Source organism: Etheostoma spectabile, chromosome 4 (genome assembly GCF_008692095.1).
Source record: "Etheostoma spectabile isolate EspeVRDwgs_2016 chromosome 4, UIUC_Espe_1.0, whole genome shotgun sequence".
In the NCBI taxonomy this organism is placed as follows: domain Eukaryota; kingdom Metazoa; phylum Chordata; class Actinopteri; order Perciformes; family Percidae; genus Etheostoma; species Etheostoma spectabile.
Window position 1 is genome coordinate 16775140 of NC_045736.1, and position 16090 is coordinate 16791229.

Below are 16090 nucleotides of genomic sequence, written 5' to 3' on the forward strand. Positions count from 1 at the left end.
CACATTGGCACAAACACATTTGACCACCAACAGCTGCATGCCTTCATTCACTTGTAAGATAAAAAAAAGAGATTTCTAAAAGTGTGATGATGTACAGCCGCACATTGTGTTCATCAAAGAAAAGACCCAGAAGTTTTCATGTACAGTGATTATAACTCCCATACCTCATAATTATGACATAGAATTTCATAATTACAAGAAAACTCTCGTAATTATAAGGATAAAAATGTGTAAGAGAAAGAAAAATTACAGTGTAGAAAAAAGTATATGATCATTATAAAGTTTGAGAAAACAGGTTTAGACACCAGCTGATTTCATTTTGATCGGCTTTGGTTTAACTGTTTGGTTTGATGTGAATGAGTAATGTAAATGGAATTACAATAACTATGTCAAGACTGCACAGGCATATTTAGTTACTAGAATTGGTTGATTGTGTCATTGTCAATCTGCAATACAAAGAAAAAAATACTGGTTCTGCGTGTTCAAATTTGAATTCTAGCTGGTCTTTTAAAATATTTTTGGATTTGGACAGTTGGTCTGACAACACATGCCATTTGAAGACACTTTGGACTCTGAAAGGTATATTTTTCTTCTTTTTGTTCACATTTTATAGACCAGAAACTCATCATCAGATTAACTGAAAAAGAAAATAATGCAGACTTTTTAATTTTGATAAGGTTAGTCAGAATCATGTTATAATCATTATACATGTAATGTTAGTCCTTGTTGCTTTAAGAGTGGGTCATACATTAACATTGTTGAAGAAATGTAGGCTGTTTTTTCCAGTTGCATTTTCAACAAATCAGCTTCATTTTGTTCTGAGTAGCCTAACGTGCAGTATTGGGTAGTATTACATATCACCAAAAAGTATGACAGGAGCCCTTCGAATGAATCTGTCACCAACCAATCATACAACATGGAGACATTTATATTAACAGTCCTCAACCAGACAATTCTGCTTAATGTCCAAGGGCTGTGCCCTTCCAAAAACATCGATCTTTTTTTGTTGTACCACCAGGATTAAGGTTGAGCAAATGCAAACTGTAAATGCTTAACATTAGCCTACCATATTAAGCTTTAGACAGCAGACAAGATTACATGAAAAATACATATTTGCCTCTTATGAGAAATTATCCTTAATGATGCTACCTTGAAACATCAAAACTTGTACATTCATGTGCAAACACTGGTGTAACATTAATATGCCCGCAGCTATTTTTATCAGTACCTGTTTTCCCTATGTACAAATATCAGGTCACACAAGTGGATTGTTAAAATGCACCAGGCAAATATGAGTCCGTTTGACTGTGACTGGGATTGCTGCCTTCAAAGTAGTCAAACCATTGGGAAAAGACATTAGTGTTCTAACAGATAAGGTCTTAGCCTCCCTTCTTGGTTATATGCAGACAAAGAAGATGTTTAATTTGTGAAGCTGTGATTTGTTACACGTGGCTGCATAGATTGTAGGTGGGGGGGGTTGCCTGCTGCTTTTCAGCTGTCACCCGTTTGAAATCCACTTTTATATCCATACAATTGTTGAATATCTTTATACTCCAATGGTGATACTAAACATGCTAAAATTAAAAAAGCTGCTACTTAATGGGAGAGAATAACATTCTTCAGCAGCAGCTTTCAAATGCTGATTGACATGCTTTATTATTAACTCAAAGCTTGACTTTGACACTGACTGCTAAGCCTTTTTAATGTAAAAGGATTATTTTTTATAGGTAGAACTCCATGTAAAGATCTTACATAATAATGCAAATGATTTCAATATCATACTTGAACTCCTCATTTACTGCCGCTCTCTTTTATCCACATGACTGTGTTTCATGAACATAATTAGCTCACACAGTTTCCCCTTAGTTATCTATATATAAACATGTTCACTGTTCATGTATAATTGTGTGAAATGTCTTCTTGTTTTGTTCAAGGACAACATATGTCACTGGGGTGGACGTTTTATTTTTTATTTTTTTAAGCATGCTTTCACTGATTTGCTGTGATTTAGTATTTGCTGTATTTTTACCTTATGTTATGGCATGCTTTTATTTTGAAATGTTTTTGTGTGTGTGTTTTTAAACGTTGGTTTTACTTCTGCCATTAGACATGTAGCCTAATTCTGGTTAAAGGTCCCATGGCATGACAATTTCACTTTATCAGGATTTTTAAAATTAATATGAGTTCTCCCCCAGCCTGACTATGGTCCACCAGTGGCTAGAAATGGCGATATATGTAAACCAAGCCCTGGGTATCCTGCTCTGCCTTTGAGAAAATGAAAGCTCAGATGGGCCGATCTGGAATCTTGCCCCTTATGACCTCATAAGGGGCAAGATTCCAGATCGGTTGCCTCCGCTTTCTCTGCTTTGCCTGCTCAGAGAATTTTGGCCAACCCATTAAAAAGAGACATCATGGCTTTCAAATTACCCCCCCCCCCCTCATCGTGGGACTGGCTTTAGTGGCTGTAATTCTGCACCAAGGCTGAATTTTATTAGGGGACCACTAAGTCTATATAAAAGCATCCAAAGGAGGACGTTTTACTGGCCCTAAGTTCTCCTCTGCAGGATTTTCCCGAGAAGAGGAGCCAGGCGAAACGAAGGTGGTTGCCAGCGGAGACCTGTGGACAGACATTTTAACCTCCCACTCCTATTCTGCTGCCCAATTTTAGCTTGATTTTAGTTGGTTGTGCTTTTTGTTTTTAATTTCTTTTAAAGAGAAACCATTAGTTGTTTTACTCCTTTTAAATAAACTTTGTTATTCCTCCAACTGGTTGTACTTACTGTGTTAAATACCACTGGTTTTAACTGTTCACCCCCGACATAAAGGACCCTTTTAGTCTTTTAATCTTTTATCTTAAATTTGAATCTTGGTAGTTTGAAGAGGTCCTAGGCCTCAGTCCCACTTACTTGGTGTTGTCGGCCCCCATTTCAACTTATCCATGCCTAGCATGTCTCACACATACACAATAAAGTGAAATGACATTAGAGTCTATAGTATACACAACAATTTGTAAAATTACAGTGAGCAGACATTTTACAGTCTCTCTCCCTCAGCTTCTTCCTCTAGTTGCCATCCTCTTGTTCTCATGTGATATATTGTATTATATCACCATGTTCAGCCACTGAATAAATGTATGGACAGTTACAGTATCTGGTCAGGCAAGATTAAACAACTATGTCCATGTTTGAATATTGTTTGTCTATGCAAATATCTTTTTGTGTCCACATCGATGCAAAATAAAGATAACTTGACCATTTACTTTTATATAGCCTTCATATAAATTTATATTTATAATTTATGTTTTTTAGTCTTGTCCACATTTGACCTAGCAAGACACTGTTGCTCATTCTTGTCATGTCAAGTCTTAATTGGGTGTGGTATGTTCCAAATCCAGTAAGTTTTCTTTAAGTACAAAAGTTGTTGCATTTAAAAAGGTAATCATAATGGTTTTAAATGGAAAAATACAATAGTAATCCCAGTCCATGTGAAATCAATTCACAAGGGGACACCCAAAACCCTTTGCCAGTCTCAGCACTAAACACAAATGTAGCAAACTCCATCCAAGTATCACTGATTTGCATTTCAGTCTACTTCACATTCATATCATTGAGCCGGCCGCACAATTCACAGCTCCTCTCACTCAGTGTATCAACCAGCAAACTGTATAGTATTAAAATGCTGAGCTAAGAGGCACTCTAATAAGGAAGCCTGCCGGCAGATGAGTCCATTGGGTGAGATTATTTTATGGGCCTCACACTTTCTAATTGAACAAATCCTGAACCAAGGAGATTATTCAATTCTGAAATACACAATTTGATAAAAGCATATGGATTTGATTCATCAGATTTAGTTTTTAGTAGTAGTAGTTTTTAGCATTTTAATATTTATGATTTAAACTGCACTAAACACAAATATTGGAGTTTTTTTTATATTTTATTATCTTTTCGTATTCAATATTTAGATTGTTGTCTATGCGTCAAAACATCGAAGTAAATTCCTTGCATGTGAAAACTGTACATATTACTGTGCAGCTGTACTTATTACCAACCAAAGCTTTGCCATTTTAGTGTAGCATGTTAGTATGCAAACATTTGTTAATTAAACCCAAACAAAAAGTAAAGCTGGCTAATGGCAGCAAGTGTTTGGCCATAAACCAAACTGCTGGACAAACTAAACATTTGACCTGAAGGTAGCACTGATGAAAAGTTAGAGATCACAAAAGTGATTACAATTCATCCTAACGAGAACATGAAGGTCTTCCAAATTTAATGGCAATCCCTGCAACAGTGGTTAAGACATTTCACTCAAAACAACAAATGCCAACGTCATGGCACATGGCCACTTGAGGAAACACCTAAGGATCATCAAAGTCGTTAAATTAATCATCTGGAAACCATGAATGAAAGTTAATGGCAATAATAATTCTTTATATACTTCAGTCTGAACCAAAGTAGTGATCTGACTAAAGTCTTGTGCCAATCCATCCACTGTACGTTGAGCTATTTCACAGGGTAGGTAAAAACTTTGAACTGGTGGTTGCACCAGATGAAGACAGGGGGTTCACCAAAGTACATTGGGGGACCATGAATGAAAATATTATGCAATCCATCAAATAGCTCTTGAGATATTTCAGTTTGGACCAAAGTGATGATCTGACCAACAGACTGAACAACCAATACTTAACAAATGCATTGTCATATTAATGTACTGCCATTATGACCTTGCCTTGTGATTGATTCTTTATTTTTGAATGCTCTGTGCACATAGTTAAGGCAGTGTATTGCCATTAAACTTTTGGTGACCTGTCCTTTCCTCTATGTGAGATTTTGTCTGTGCTGTATTTGTTTAAATTGTAACTGGTGTGCCGTCTTGGCCAGGTCTCCCTCGAAAAAGAGATTTCAATCTCAAGGGACTTCCTGGTTAAATAAAGGTTAAATAAAAAATAAAATAAAAATAAATAAAGGAAGATATTTTTGTCCAGGACAATCCACAATGATGCCATAATTCCATGATTTACACCAATACAATATCCATCAATAACCTTAATGATAACATGTTTAGGGAGAACGGCATGAGTGTAAGTGTTTACAGGACAATTAGCCTTGCATGCAAACACACGTCAACAGTCAAATATGCATAACACTCAACCAACATTGAACTGGAGAAGCCTCTATACTGTTGCTTGTGAAGACATAGTTCAGACAGAGGAAGAAAATATTTCCCTCGCCCCCAAAAGGAAGCCTGTTACTTACTGCCCTATTGTGTTACCCTTTTACAAGGTTATCGCAATACATTTCAAGAAGCAGCAGTGGAGCTTGCATACTCTGCAGCCTTGCCTGTTTCTCTGTGATAGTCCATCACTGTTGTTTGGGTGCCAGAGCTTCTAATAGGGATTATAATGGAGCTGCTCCACATGTTTTGCTGAGGCCTTTAAGTCTTTTCATTACAGAAATTGCTTCATCATATTTCTGTGACTAATATTTAATAGCCAAAAATTATAATAGGCTACTTATTAGATTGCGTAGCCAACACTTTGAGGTATTTCCTTAATTCAATGTTGCAGATTCCTGAGGAGCCCATGTTCAAGGCTGAGGGGAATCTACAGAGAAAATATTGACCACTATTGAAAACGTCTTTCTTCAATAAAAGTGTAAAAATAGATTATGTATAACCACACAGAAGATAAATATAATTAAATGAGAGTAAAATGACTACTGTGCAATGCCATGAAGCTGTAAATGCACATCACTACCAGAATATGCTGTGTGTAATTAATTATCTTATTTTTGTGTCATTCAGGTCAAACCAATAAAATGTGCTTAAAAAAAGACAATCAAGACTTATTTTTATTCCATTCTGCACAAGGTGTACCGTTATTGTTTTTAAACAAAAGCGATTTGGACCAAATCAAAGTCTCGAGGAAGACGGAAGGTAGAAAGACATACTTTGATTTCCTGGTCTGTTAGCAGGCATTGGATTGTTTGTCCAGAGATTCACTCACTCAAAAAATCGTGGCTGCCTTAGCCAGATATGAAAGTGCATTACTAAGCATGCATTAGACTCAGTAACCTACGCTGAGCAGGACTACAAACAAACAAATGGACAATAACACTGTGGCTTATGCCTCCCACATGCACTTGTGTGTGAGTCAGCAAAAAATAATTCAGACCATATGGCTTAAACTGTGTCTAGAATAAAAAGGAATTATCTGCAGGTTAAACAAAAAATACAAGCACAATTTCCATAATACTGTTTACAAGGTTCTTCGCATGAGTGATATGTAATCAGCCGTAGATTAAGTGAACTGAATGAATCTTCAGCAAGTCCACACTGAATGCAACTTCTGATTTGTGAGGAGGGCTGCAAAGAACTGCTAGTACAATCTCATTGAGCCATGTGATGATTAATACTTTCACAATATACATGTAAAGGCAGCCCTAGACACAATACATGTTGATCACTTGCATTTAATAATGCATTTGTACCTTTACATTACAGCCTTGGAGTACAAACAGCAGATGGTCTATTTCTGGTGTGACAGACACATGCACAAGTACAGGACAATACACGGGGGACATTGTCCTGACTAACAATCAATTCAACCACCCTTTTAGTACATTAGGGACTACTGTATGCATAGTGACTTTTAAAGTAAGGACATCACGACCCAAAACTGGCTTCAACATCCATGGAGCCTCACATCAGCAATGTAAAACCAGGATGTGGGCCTTGTCCCTTACAGTGACTCATATTAATCTCATCAACTGGACCTCCTGTAGAAAATAGTATACAAAATTGATGCAATAATTATTAATTAAAATCGAATGCAATTAATTAACTGTAACCCATGGAGAGGAGCCAAGTTCATCTGCAGAAGAGACACGCTATTAAACAACCCTCCTCCAGAGGTCTGTGCCTAAAAGTCACCTTGGGAGGCCAAATTGAGGGATAAGTGATGGCGCAAACGGGTTGGAAATGGGTATCTGCCAGAAAGGCAGGACATAAAGACACATGCAGCTAAATAGCTTAATGAAAGCAGGACTTCGGTGAGCTGTAGGCCAACGAGGACAATGACGTTTTAAATAGTCACCCACCATCTCTTGAACGCCCTTTCAATTAATTGGCTCTGAGATTGATCTCACTTATGAGCTTGTGTATGGAGGAATTTTGAACTGCACTGAGTCTGCAGCTCTGCAGTACCATGTGTCCTTTCACTATCTGGAGCTCGGAGGGCTTTTATGTTCTCCTGTCATGCTCCATGGATTTGAACATTTTGCGTCAAAAAACAAACAGTGGTTTTACTGGGACTGTTTGGTACCGTACGCTGTAGGGTAGGCCTAGTAGCCATACCCCCTCTGTTCTCTACCTTATGTAGGTCATCAGTGACAACATCTGAGATATGAAGGCAGGCATTTCGTCAGCATGTGGTTATTAATTATGCCTTTGCACCGAGGGCCCTTACCTTCTGCTGTCGCCTTGCCATATCTGTGGGCTGTTTTGCATTGAATGGGTACGCGACGCATCGCATCACAAAAACATATAACTGCAGCTTCTTTTTACGGTCTTCCTCCTCCCGCTGCAGCTTCTCCACATCCTCTTTCTCCTCGCTGGCGGCTGACGGGCTCGGGCTGGTCGGACGGGCACTGCTGCGGCTGCTGCTGGGCGCTAGTCCACCCGAGCTCTCGGTGGTCCTGCTTGGTGAGATGCGGGATCCGGCCTGAGGTGCCATCGCCTCTTTGCTTTCCTCCTCCACTATCCCATCAGATTCCTCCTCACTGGACGACGGATCTAACATCTTGCTCTAAAGGCGAAGCGTCCCTAAATATATCCTAAACTACTAAATTAGTTTTTTTTACAACCCCTAGATGATGGCTGTGTCGTTGTCTTATCAGTTTCTAGATTTCATGGAAAATATGCCCGAAAACAAGACAGGGATAGGCCCTGATTGTACTGGCTCGCTGAGGGATGTCAGCAGTACGAGTGGAGCTGGAAGAGGTTGAGTCTGCTTCACACTGAGCTTTCTCCGCCTGCGCCGAGCACTCGTCGGTGCTTACGTATTTTCTGTATTTTATTGGCCAGTCACTGCTGCGGATGTGAGAGGGGGAGGTGAGAACGGATCCTTGCGGAGGGAGGGGGAGTGTAGTGTACAGATGAGGGGAAGGAAAGCGGCTTTTTTTTCTCTCGGTGAAAGCGGGCGATGGCCTCTCTCCGCCAGGCGGGGACGCAGGCGCGGGGAGCTGGCCGCGGTCCTGAACACAGAATACGAACACAGAGTGAAGGATGAGCGACTCGTCCTTAATCTCATCCTAACGCTCTGCAGTGGTACACCTAAGATGGCCGCCACAGGATCTCTCTGATATTGTCACTGAAATGGGGAACATTATTTAATTGATGGGCAGGGGATGCAGATTAGTTGGTGTAAGATGTGGCTCCTGAGCCGCCCCGTGTGTGTGCTGTTGAAGGCTGGGGTAGCCATGGACAGCTAACTCTCTGTCTGTAGGCTTCTGGTTGAGAAATGTATTGTCGCAGCATGTGCTGGTATGTCTTGCATTACGCTGCAGTCAGTCACGCAAGCGTTTCATCTACTTCCCTAAATGTACATGTATTATTCAAGATGAAAACAATTATTCAGGTGTTCAACTTAATTCCATTCAGTTTATGTCCACATGCAAATGTCCAACATACAGTGTTAATCTTTGATATAATAAAATCTTGAAGTAAGGCCTGTGACTTTGTTGAATTATGGTATATTATAAATACGATGTATGTATTATATTATTATTATTGACATTGTATGACAATGTTGTAACACTTAATAATATAAAAGTGTGACTTGCTATTCCCTTAGCAATAATGTGGTCACAGCACAGAAAGAAAATAATATGACCCAATAGGACGTCTGTGACCGTAGATCTACTCCCTGACCCCTAACCGGGGGCCCTATTGACCTAATTAAACTGACAAACTGACACTGTTGGCCAAGATAAATTAAGAGAGACAGTACCACAGACATCCGCTGAACACATTCTTATAATTACCTGTAGACCAAAGGGATGCATCATAGAAAATCTAACCACAGTTGTCTAACAATTTCGTATTTACTGTATCACCTTGAAAACCCAATGCTCATATTAATGACACAGTGTAAAAGATTGAGACTGAACTACATACTGGAGTTGATCTGTTTGTGATTATGTCTCCCTCTGCTGATGAGATTTTCTTTAAAGTGTGAGCTTGTGGAGCTGGTCTGACTGTCTGGTCCTGCTGCTGACTGGATTCTGAAATCTTAACTCAATCGCCTTCCATTTTAATAAATGTCTTTAAACTAGATTTTGACACAGCGCATATCAGTGGTCAGATCAAACCTTTAGGATGTTGTCCTTTACCAATGACGGCCATTCTGGTGGAAAACATTTCAGATTTTAGATTGAGATTAGGGTTTTCCCTCCAAACTCATCTTTTCTCATTACTTATGTCACTCCTCTGATCCTTTATTGTGTTCACCTCCCCCACCATCATGGTACTTACAGTACCAGCACACCCATGACAGCCTTCATACAGTACTGCGAACTCAGCATGCACAGAGGATGAGCAGGCCTGCCTACTTTAACTCTGAGATTAAATTGAATCTTTTTGACAGCTGGACTGCCTGCTACTCCAGATGTCCGTTACGCATCTGACCAGCAGATTCCCTTAAGGTAACCAGGCTTTCAAGGACTCCTCACCTCCAGTTTTTTCTAGTGGATCTCCTGTTGCCCTGACTTGGCATTTAACAGTCCTCTTTGAGTTTTTACTCACACAGCTTAACCTTGTGGATTCTCAGCATGAGATCTGTCTTTGTTCCCTCACAGGCCACTGCCAGTTCCTGGCGGATGAGACTCCTTAGTTTTCTGCTACTCCAAACACTTCAGCTCCCTCAGAGAGGTCTAGCACTAACCTCAGCAATGGAACTCTCCAAACCGTTTAAACATTAATAATGGACTGATGTTCTGTGCCCCGCTCTTCCACTTCAACTACACACATAAAATGTTTATGTTCTTCAGGGTAGTATAAAAGAAAGGCCAGTGTTGAAAAATGCAAATGCAAAAATGTGTTTCATCATGCAGTTGGAATTTTGTTTGTGTTTTAAGGAGAGACATTATGCTTTTGTTTTGTGGTAGATTGTCCATTTCAAACTAACGTTCATCTAGTCTAGAAAACCATCTCACCACAACATCCAGGAAACAGCTGGTAACCCTCACTAAAACTCTCCACAGGTGATAATTATCTGTGGGTTCGTCACTACAAATAGCCTTTTTCCCACACAAGTAGCTATTGTTACGTAAATAAAGTATCTATGGTATGAATTCCCTGTTGAATAGTTTTAACATATATATATATATATATATGTATATGTATATATATATATATATATATATATATATATATATATATATATACATATATATATATACATATATATATACTTGATAATCAGCTATATATACTATAATCAACAGAGATGAGATGATTCATGACTCTGAGCTAGCTATTTAATTATTGATTGAAGTCATAGAGGCCAGCCTGACTTTATCATCACATGTAAGTATCATCTTAACAGTCTTTTGATTTCTTTGTTTTTTTATTAATTCTGCATTCTCTAAGAAATGAAAAAACTATTAAAAAAAGAAAAAAAGAAAAAGAAACACGTGAAACCATGGAAATAACACTACAATTCTACAGTGACTCCAATGTGATTTTTTTCGTTCTACAACAGAACGAATAAAATCACATTGGAGTCCCTGGTTTGCACTTTAATGTGTCCCTGCATGTGTCTTTTGCACATTGTCATGTGGGGTGCCTTTGGAGAGTTGTCGCAGACAGCAGCATATTTAAAGCACACCAGACAGCACAGCACAGCTGAAAACTTCACACAATAACTGAATGATATTATGACACATCGCTCCCTCATTCTGCCATTCTATACAGTACATGCACGGAGTACGTTTATTTTATTAAGTACAGATTCTTAAAGAGTGTCCGAGAGAAAGAGAGAAAGATAGATTTACTTTTGCAGTGACAGATTTATCTTTTGCATTTGAGCTTGTATCATTTAGATCTGTAATCTCTTTTTAGACTTAAGCTTAGTGTTTAGTCGCCAGCCGTGAGCTCTGCATGGGTTAAACCGTAAACTACAGCATAACAGTTTAAACTGATTTGTTGGAGTTGATGTGCACACACACATACACACACATGCACGCACCTACACACACACAGACACACACATCCACACAAAAGCTTAGAGCTTCTCTGGAGCTGGCTTTGGAGCTCTTTGAAATATTTAAATGCTGGGAGTGTTTTTTTATGGAGATTGATGGAATAGGGTCAATGTCAGTATTTCAGCTGTATAGCCGTCTCACAGAGGGCTTCACACCCAGCAAATACTGTCTTAAAGTGTGTGTTGTAACATGTTTTCTGTAAAATTGACTGGATATATGGATTGCAGAGGAGTGAAATGCTCAGTTTAAAGCAGAGATGAGTGGTAATTGGCTTTAGCAGTGAGGAGAAACCAGTTTTGAAGAAATTACCAATCTGTACAAATCCTATTACGTAACACTCTCGTGTTTTCTTTTTTTTTCCTAACCCAAAAATAGGAAATGGAATTGTGGTATTTCCATGCTTCGTCTGACATTAACCTTGCAGGGGATTTGAGGTGGCATGCTTTTATGTAGAAATACATTGCTTTGCACTTTTTCTTTATGTAACAATATTTTCCTTTTCTTTATTTTACGGCAAAAAAAAATTCAAATACAGAAAGTTGATACAATGAACTCTATGTACTCACTTTTATGGATAATTTCAGGCTACACTGGAATGCCATTTTCAAAATTAGGATTGGAAGTGGGTTTGAATCTTTAAAAGTTCTACATAAGCTACAGTACAAAGGTGGTTCTCTGCAAAAGTGGACAACAACAAATCTCTATGTCAACTCGTTGGAAAGCACATTTTCAGGCGGAGGCCTCATGACAACATCCAGCTTTATTTCTTGTCTCTTCCTCCCCCAGTTTCCAGAGAAGATAGGAGAGATGATGCCTGAAAAAGATTCATTAATAATGCAGTGAGAGGATGGAGCCTCACCACTCTAACATGAAGAAAAAACCCTATTGCTGTTGGACCAGTACAATCTTCTCATCAAGTGGAATAGGATTTTTCCAATCAGTGCACAAAGCAGTCAAAGAGTTGAGATGTATTTAGTTTATTGTACATACAGGAGACACGTCTGTCAACTAGATTTTGGCAAGAAGAGAAAGATCAAATGCAGTGAGAAATTAAGAAGAGTTCATCACCATGGCTTCAGAGATTTTCCTCCCAATTAGCGTAGCTAAGTCCTGCCCTCTGTTGGTTGAAAAACCAAAGAGCAGTTAAATTCATATCTGTTTTCTTGTGTTCAAAGGTGTGTTTTTTAGATAAACCTTACTTATAAACTTACTCTTATTTAAAGAGGTTTTTGATTAGTCTAAAGGACTTATTCAAATTATTACTTTTTAATTATGATGTGTCTGAATATGTGATCATATTGACAAAAACCAAAGAACACATTACATCACCAGAAGGAGGTAGCAAGGCTACAGCATCATTCCTCTCTAAGCTCAACTCAAGTTACTAAAATGTTACTACGTTTAAAGTAATGTTACTCAAGTAAATGTACTTGTGTAAAATGTACTCAGATACATCATTACTGCATTACAATTTTAAATGATAATGATGTTACGTGATAGAACAGCTGTAGGCTACAAAATTGCCTTAACATGTGAGGCACAAGCACAGGCACAGAACAACATGCCGTCCCCGGGTGCATATCAGACCACCAAGCCCTTAAAGTATGTGTGTCAAATGTCAAGAAAGGTAATATTCTTACACCTACACAGAAAAAAAACTTTTTTGATGGTAATCAAAAACCTGACTGAATTTTCAGGATATTAAAGAAATAAACAGTCAAAGCCCAATGATTGAATCACTGCCCTTTTTTGTAGATGTGATTTATTCACAACAGTACAAGAATATTTGAATGTGAGTCAACATGCATGCATCGCCATAGCTCCGTAGCTCCACCAGCCTCATTCAATTCTACGGCTATTTATAAACCAACCAAGGTTTGATTTTATGTACAAATTAAGATAATGCAGTTCTGTTTTTTTAGCTGTGAACCACAAAAATGTAACTATTTTTATCTTTGACCAAATTTAACCGAAGGGTTTTCACGTCGTCATCTGTTCTCGGCATCAACCTCTCTTCAACTGCAGTTTAATGTTGATGTCAGCCTCCAGCTTCTGAAATGAGTTTCAAAGTACGCCTTATGGCTTCTGCTTTTAGTCTCCAACGTCGGGTATCAATGACTTTTCAGAATTGATTACTAAATCCTATGTAAAGTCTGGAATCTTGCTGCCTTTTAAATGCTTTCACCTCATATGAACCACAAAGCATCTCTGGCACTGAGTTATTCTGGCTGTTTTTCAGCGTGGACTGAAGATGTCATCAGTCATTTTGCCATCAACATCTGAAGCCTGCCTGAGGGAATTAGTCAATCAAAGTCACTTTCTCTTCTTAGATAACTTCTGAAAACTTTGAAGTCATAGTTATTTATGTTTGTAATCCTAAATTGGCTTCTACCCCTGTAGTTGTGTTACTTTTAAGATTCATGGCCCATTTCCTCTTTGTGCTATACATATCCCAATGATTCATAAAGTATATTAAGATTTTTGTTCAACTTGTAGTCTTTTCAATTTCAAATCTACAACAGCTTGAAATCAAACTGTCATAGCCACATGGATAAATAATGTTTCTCAGTTTTGTTAATGCAGACCTTTTACTCATAACATACACATGGGTGACTAACAGTCAGGAGAGCATAATGCCCTTCAGGATAATGGAGGCCTGTGACACACAGCAATAATAACGGATGTCGTTATATTATACAGCAAAACTCTAGTTTTTTTTTCTTTTCCTACCTTTTTTATATGTAACTGGAACAGAAAAGAAGAATAGATCTTCATTGTTTCACAACCATGAAACACAGTTTAGCAGCTCTGGGATTTACAGAATAAATAACAAACAAGCAAACAAACAAACTTTTTTAATCTTTTAATTGATTGTTTTACTTTCTATCTTTTTATTTTTTAACTTCCTCTATTCCAAATCATGTTTTTAATGACTACTTTTGTCCAGCATTACTCCCTCCATTAAGTCTTTGAGTATGTGCTATACCTAGTTTTCACAATGCACTTTGTCCAACTTCTCCAGGCTGACATGTTATCAAGCAAACCATTCTCAGGTCCTTGATTCTCTTCTGTGAGTCTGTTCTGTTCTGTTGTCTATATCTTTTAGGTTATGAGATGCCTACAGGTTTACTGTTTTGTAAGTAAGAAATTAGTTCACCCTGAAATTACATTGTTGCATTTAAAAGCCCCTCTATCCCAAAAAGGTCAATCTGAATATTTGTTTTCATTGAACAAGCAATTCTTTCTCCAGTACACAAATCAGACCAGTATGAGATAACGCCTGATGTATGCTATATCTAAAATCCAAGTTGCAGTGCAATGCATCATTAATATTACTCTGCAACGTGCGTGGCCCTAAATTCATCCTTGCTTAAAAATACATTTGTAATACAGATTTGTCACCAAAAGGGGTCAGCAGAATCCTATTTATTACTACAATGCAAATGCGCCATTCCCCACTGGATGGTTAGAAAAGAAAATGTATCCACTATGATTACAATATGATAATCCACAGCACTATTATTTTATATTTATGATTTTCTTTGCCTGACGCCAAAACCCTGTCCTTGATTACCTACTATAATATCTCAACACAAGTTGTAAAAAGTTAGAAACACTTAAAACACACATCAGTCTGATTATTGATTAGACCTTGGTTACAAATGCCTGTTGTTTTGTCTGTTCTTTCTGATGCAGCTAATGCAAATACTGCATGAGGCACAGGTGAATTAGAGCAACCAGATAATCATGACTTTTACAGTATTACTCTAATTTTCTTAAGGGTTTCATCCCATTGTCTCAAATGTTAATTCATGCAACAAAATCCAAAGTTTTCATGAACAAAACTTAAAATTGCTGGGAAAGGTTAATACAATGTTGAAGAAAGTCGTGCTTTTTTAGGGCAGGAGCATAGAAAAACTGCTTTACATAGTTCAGTTACCTTGTCAACATGGGTTTGGGGAGGAAATAGCTTGGTGTAATGTATATTCAATACATTCAATAAATTACCTCCTTATCAAACCCCCACAAATCATACATGAATTCAGAGAGAAAACCAACCAACCAACCAACCAACAACCAGGCCTCAAGACCTGCAAGTCTAGAAGTTTTACATTGCATCAGTGTTTTTTTATTTAAATGTAACGTGCCAACATGTATCGTTCTTGCCAAATATATTAATTGGTCGTTCTTATTATTGGGATTAGGATGACAAGTGCCCCTGGCATTGTTACACTTATTTTAAAGTGCATGTTTTATGATCAACTCTTTAAAACCTCTATTGAAGTTTTAGTCCAGGAAGACCTTCCTTGTAATGTGCTACAACCTTTGCTGTCCTGTAAAAACTATGGATCTCCAAAACATCCCTTTTTCATGAGTTCATATAAACATGCCTGTTGTAATCTTTTTAACAGTGTGTTTTTCAGATAACCCAAGGTCTTTTTAAATTGTCTATATAATTTGTATGATGAGAATGTTCTCCCTTTTTCCCCAAAAAAACACCTAATCCTTTCGGTTTCTCTGAATAATTCAAAATCACCAAATGTGGAGGTACATACTTTTCCCTGCAGAGACAAAATTCTGCAGCAGATATTTTGTTTTGTTTTGTAATTTTGATGAAGCCTTATTTAGAAAAACTATCTTTTGAAAACAATGTCTTGTGGGCTTACTATAACAAGTAAACAACATATTTTGCAGACATTCCCTCAATGATGGTATTCATAGTTTGTTCCAGTGTTTCTGAACAAAAATAGAGGTACAGTAAAATCTCAGACTCCTCCCTGGGGATGATATCTATTGTCAGCCCTCCCCTCCAGTGGAAGAGTCCACTCTCT

The 16090-nt window shown here is 37.9% G+C and overlaps 1 protein-coding gene across 1 annotated transcript in view; it reads right to left on the reverse strand.

The window, feature by feature from the left end:
• The window catches only part of cadpsb (Ca2+-dependent activator protein for secretion b), a 59020-nt gene extending 50981 nt beyond the window's left edge, over positions 1 to 8039 (reverse strand). Inside the window, exon 1 of the mRNA XM_032513023.1 lies at positions 7463 to 8039. Coding sequence (XP_032368914.1) covers positions 7463 to 7795 — 333 coding nt within the window. The 5' untranslated portion in view covers positions 7796 to 8039. The remainder of the gene's footprint in view (positions 1 to 7462) is intronic.
• Between the last annotated feature and the right edge of the window lie 8051 nt (positions 8040 to 16090).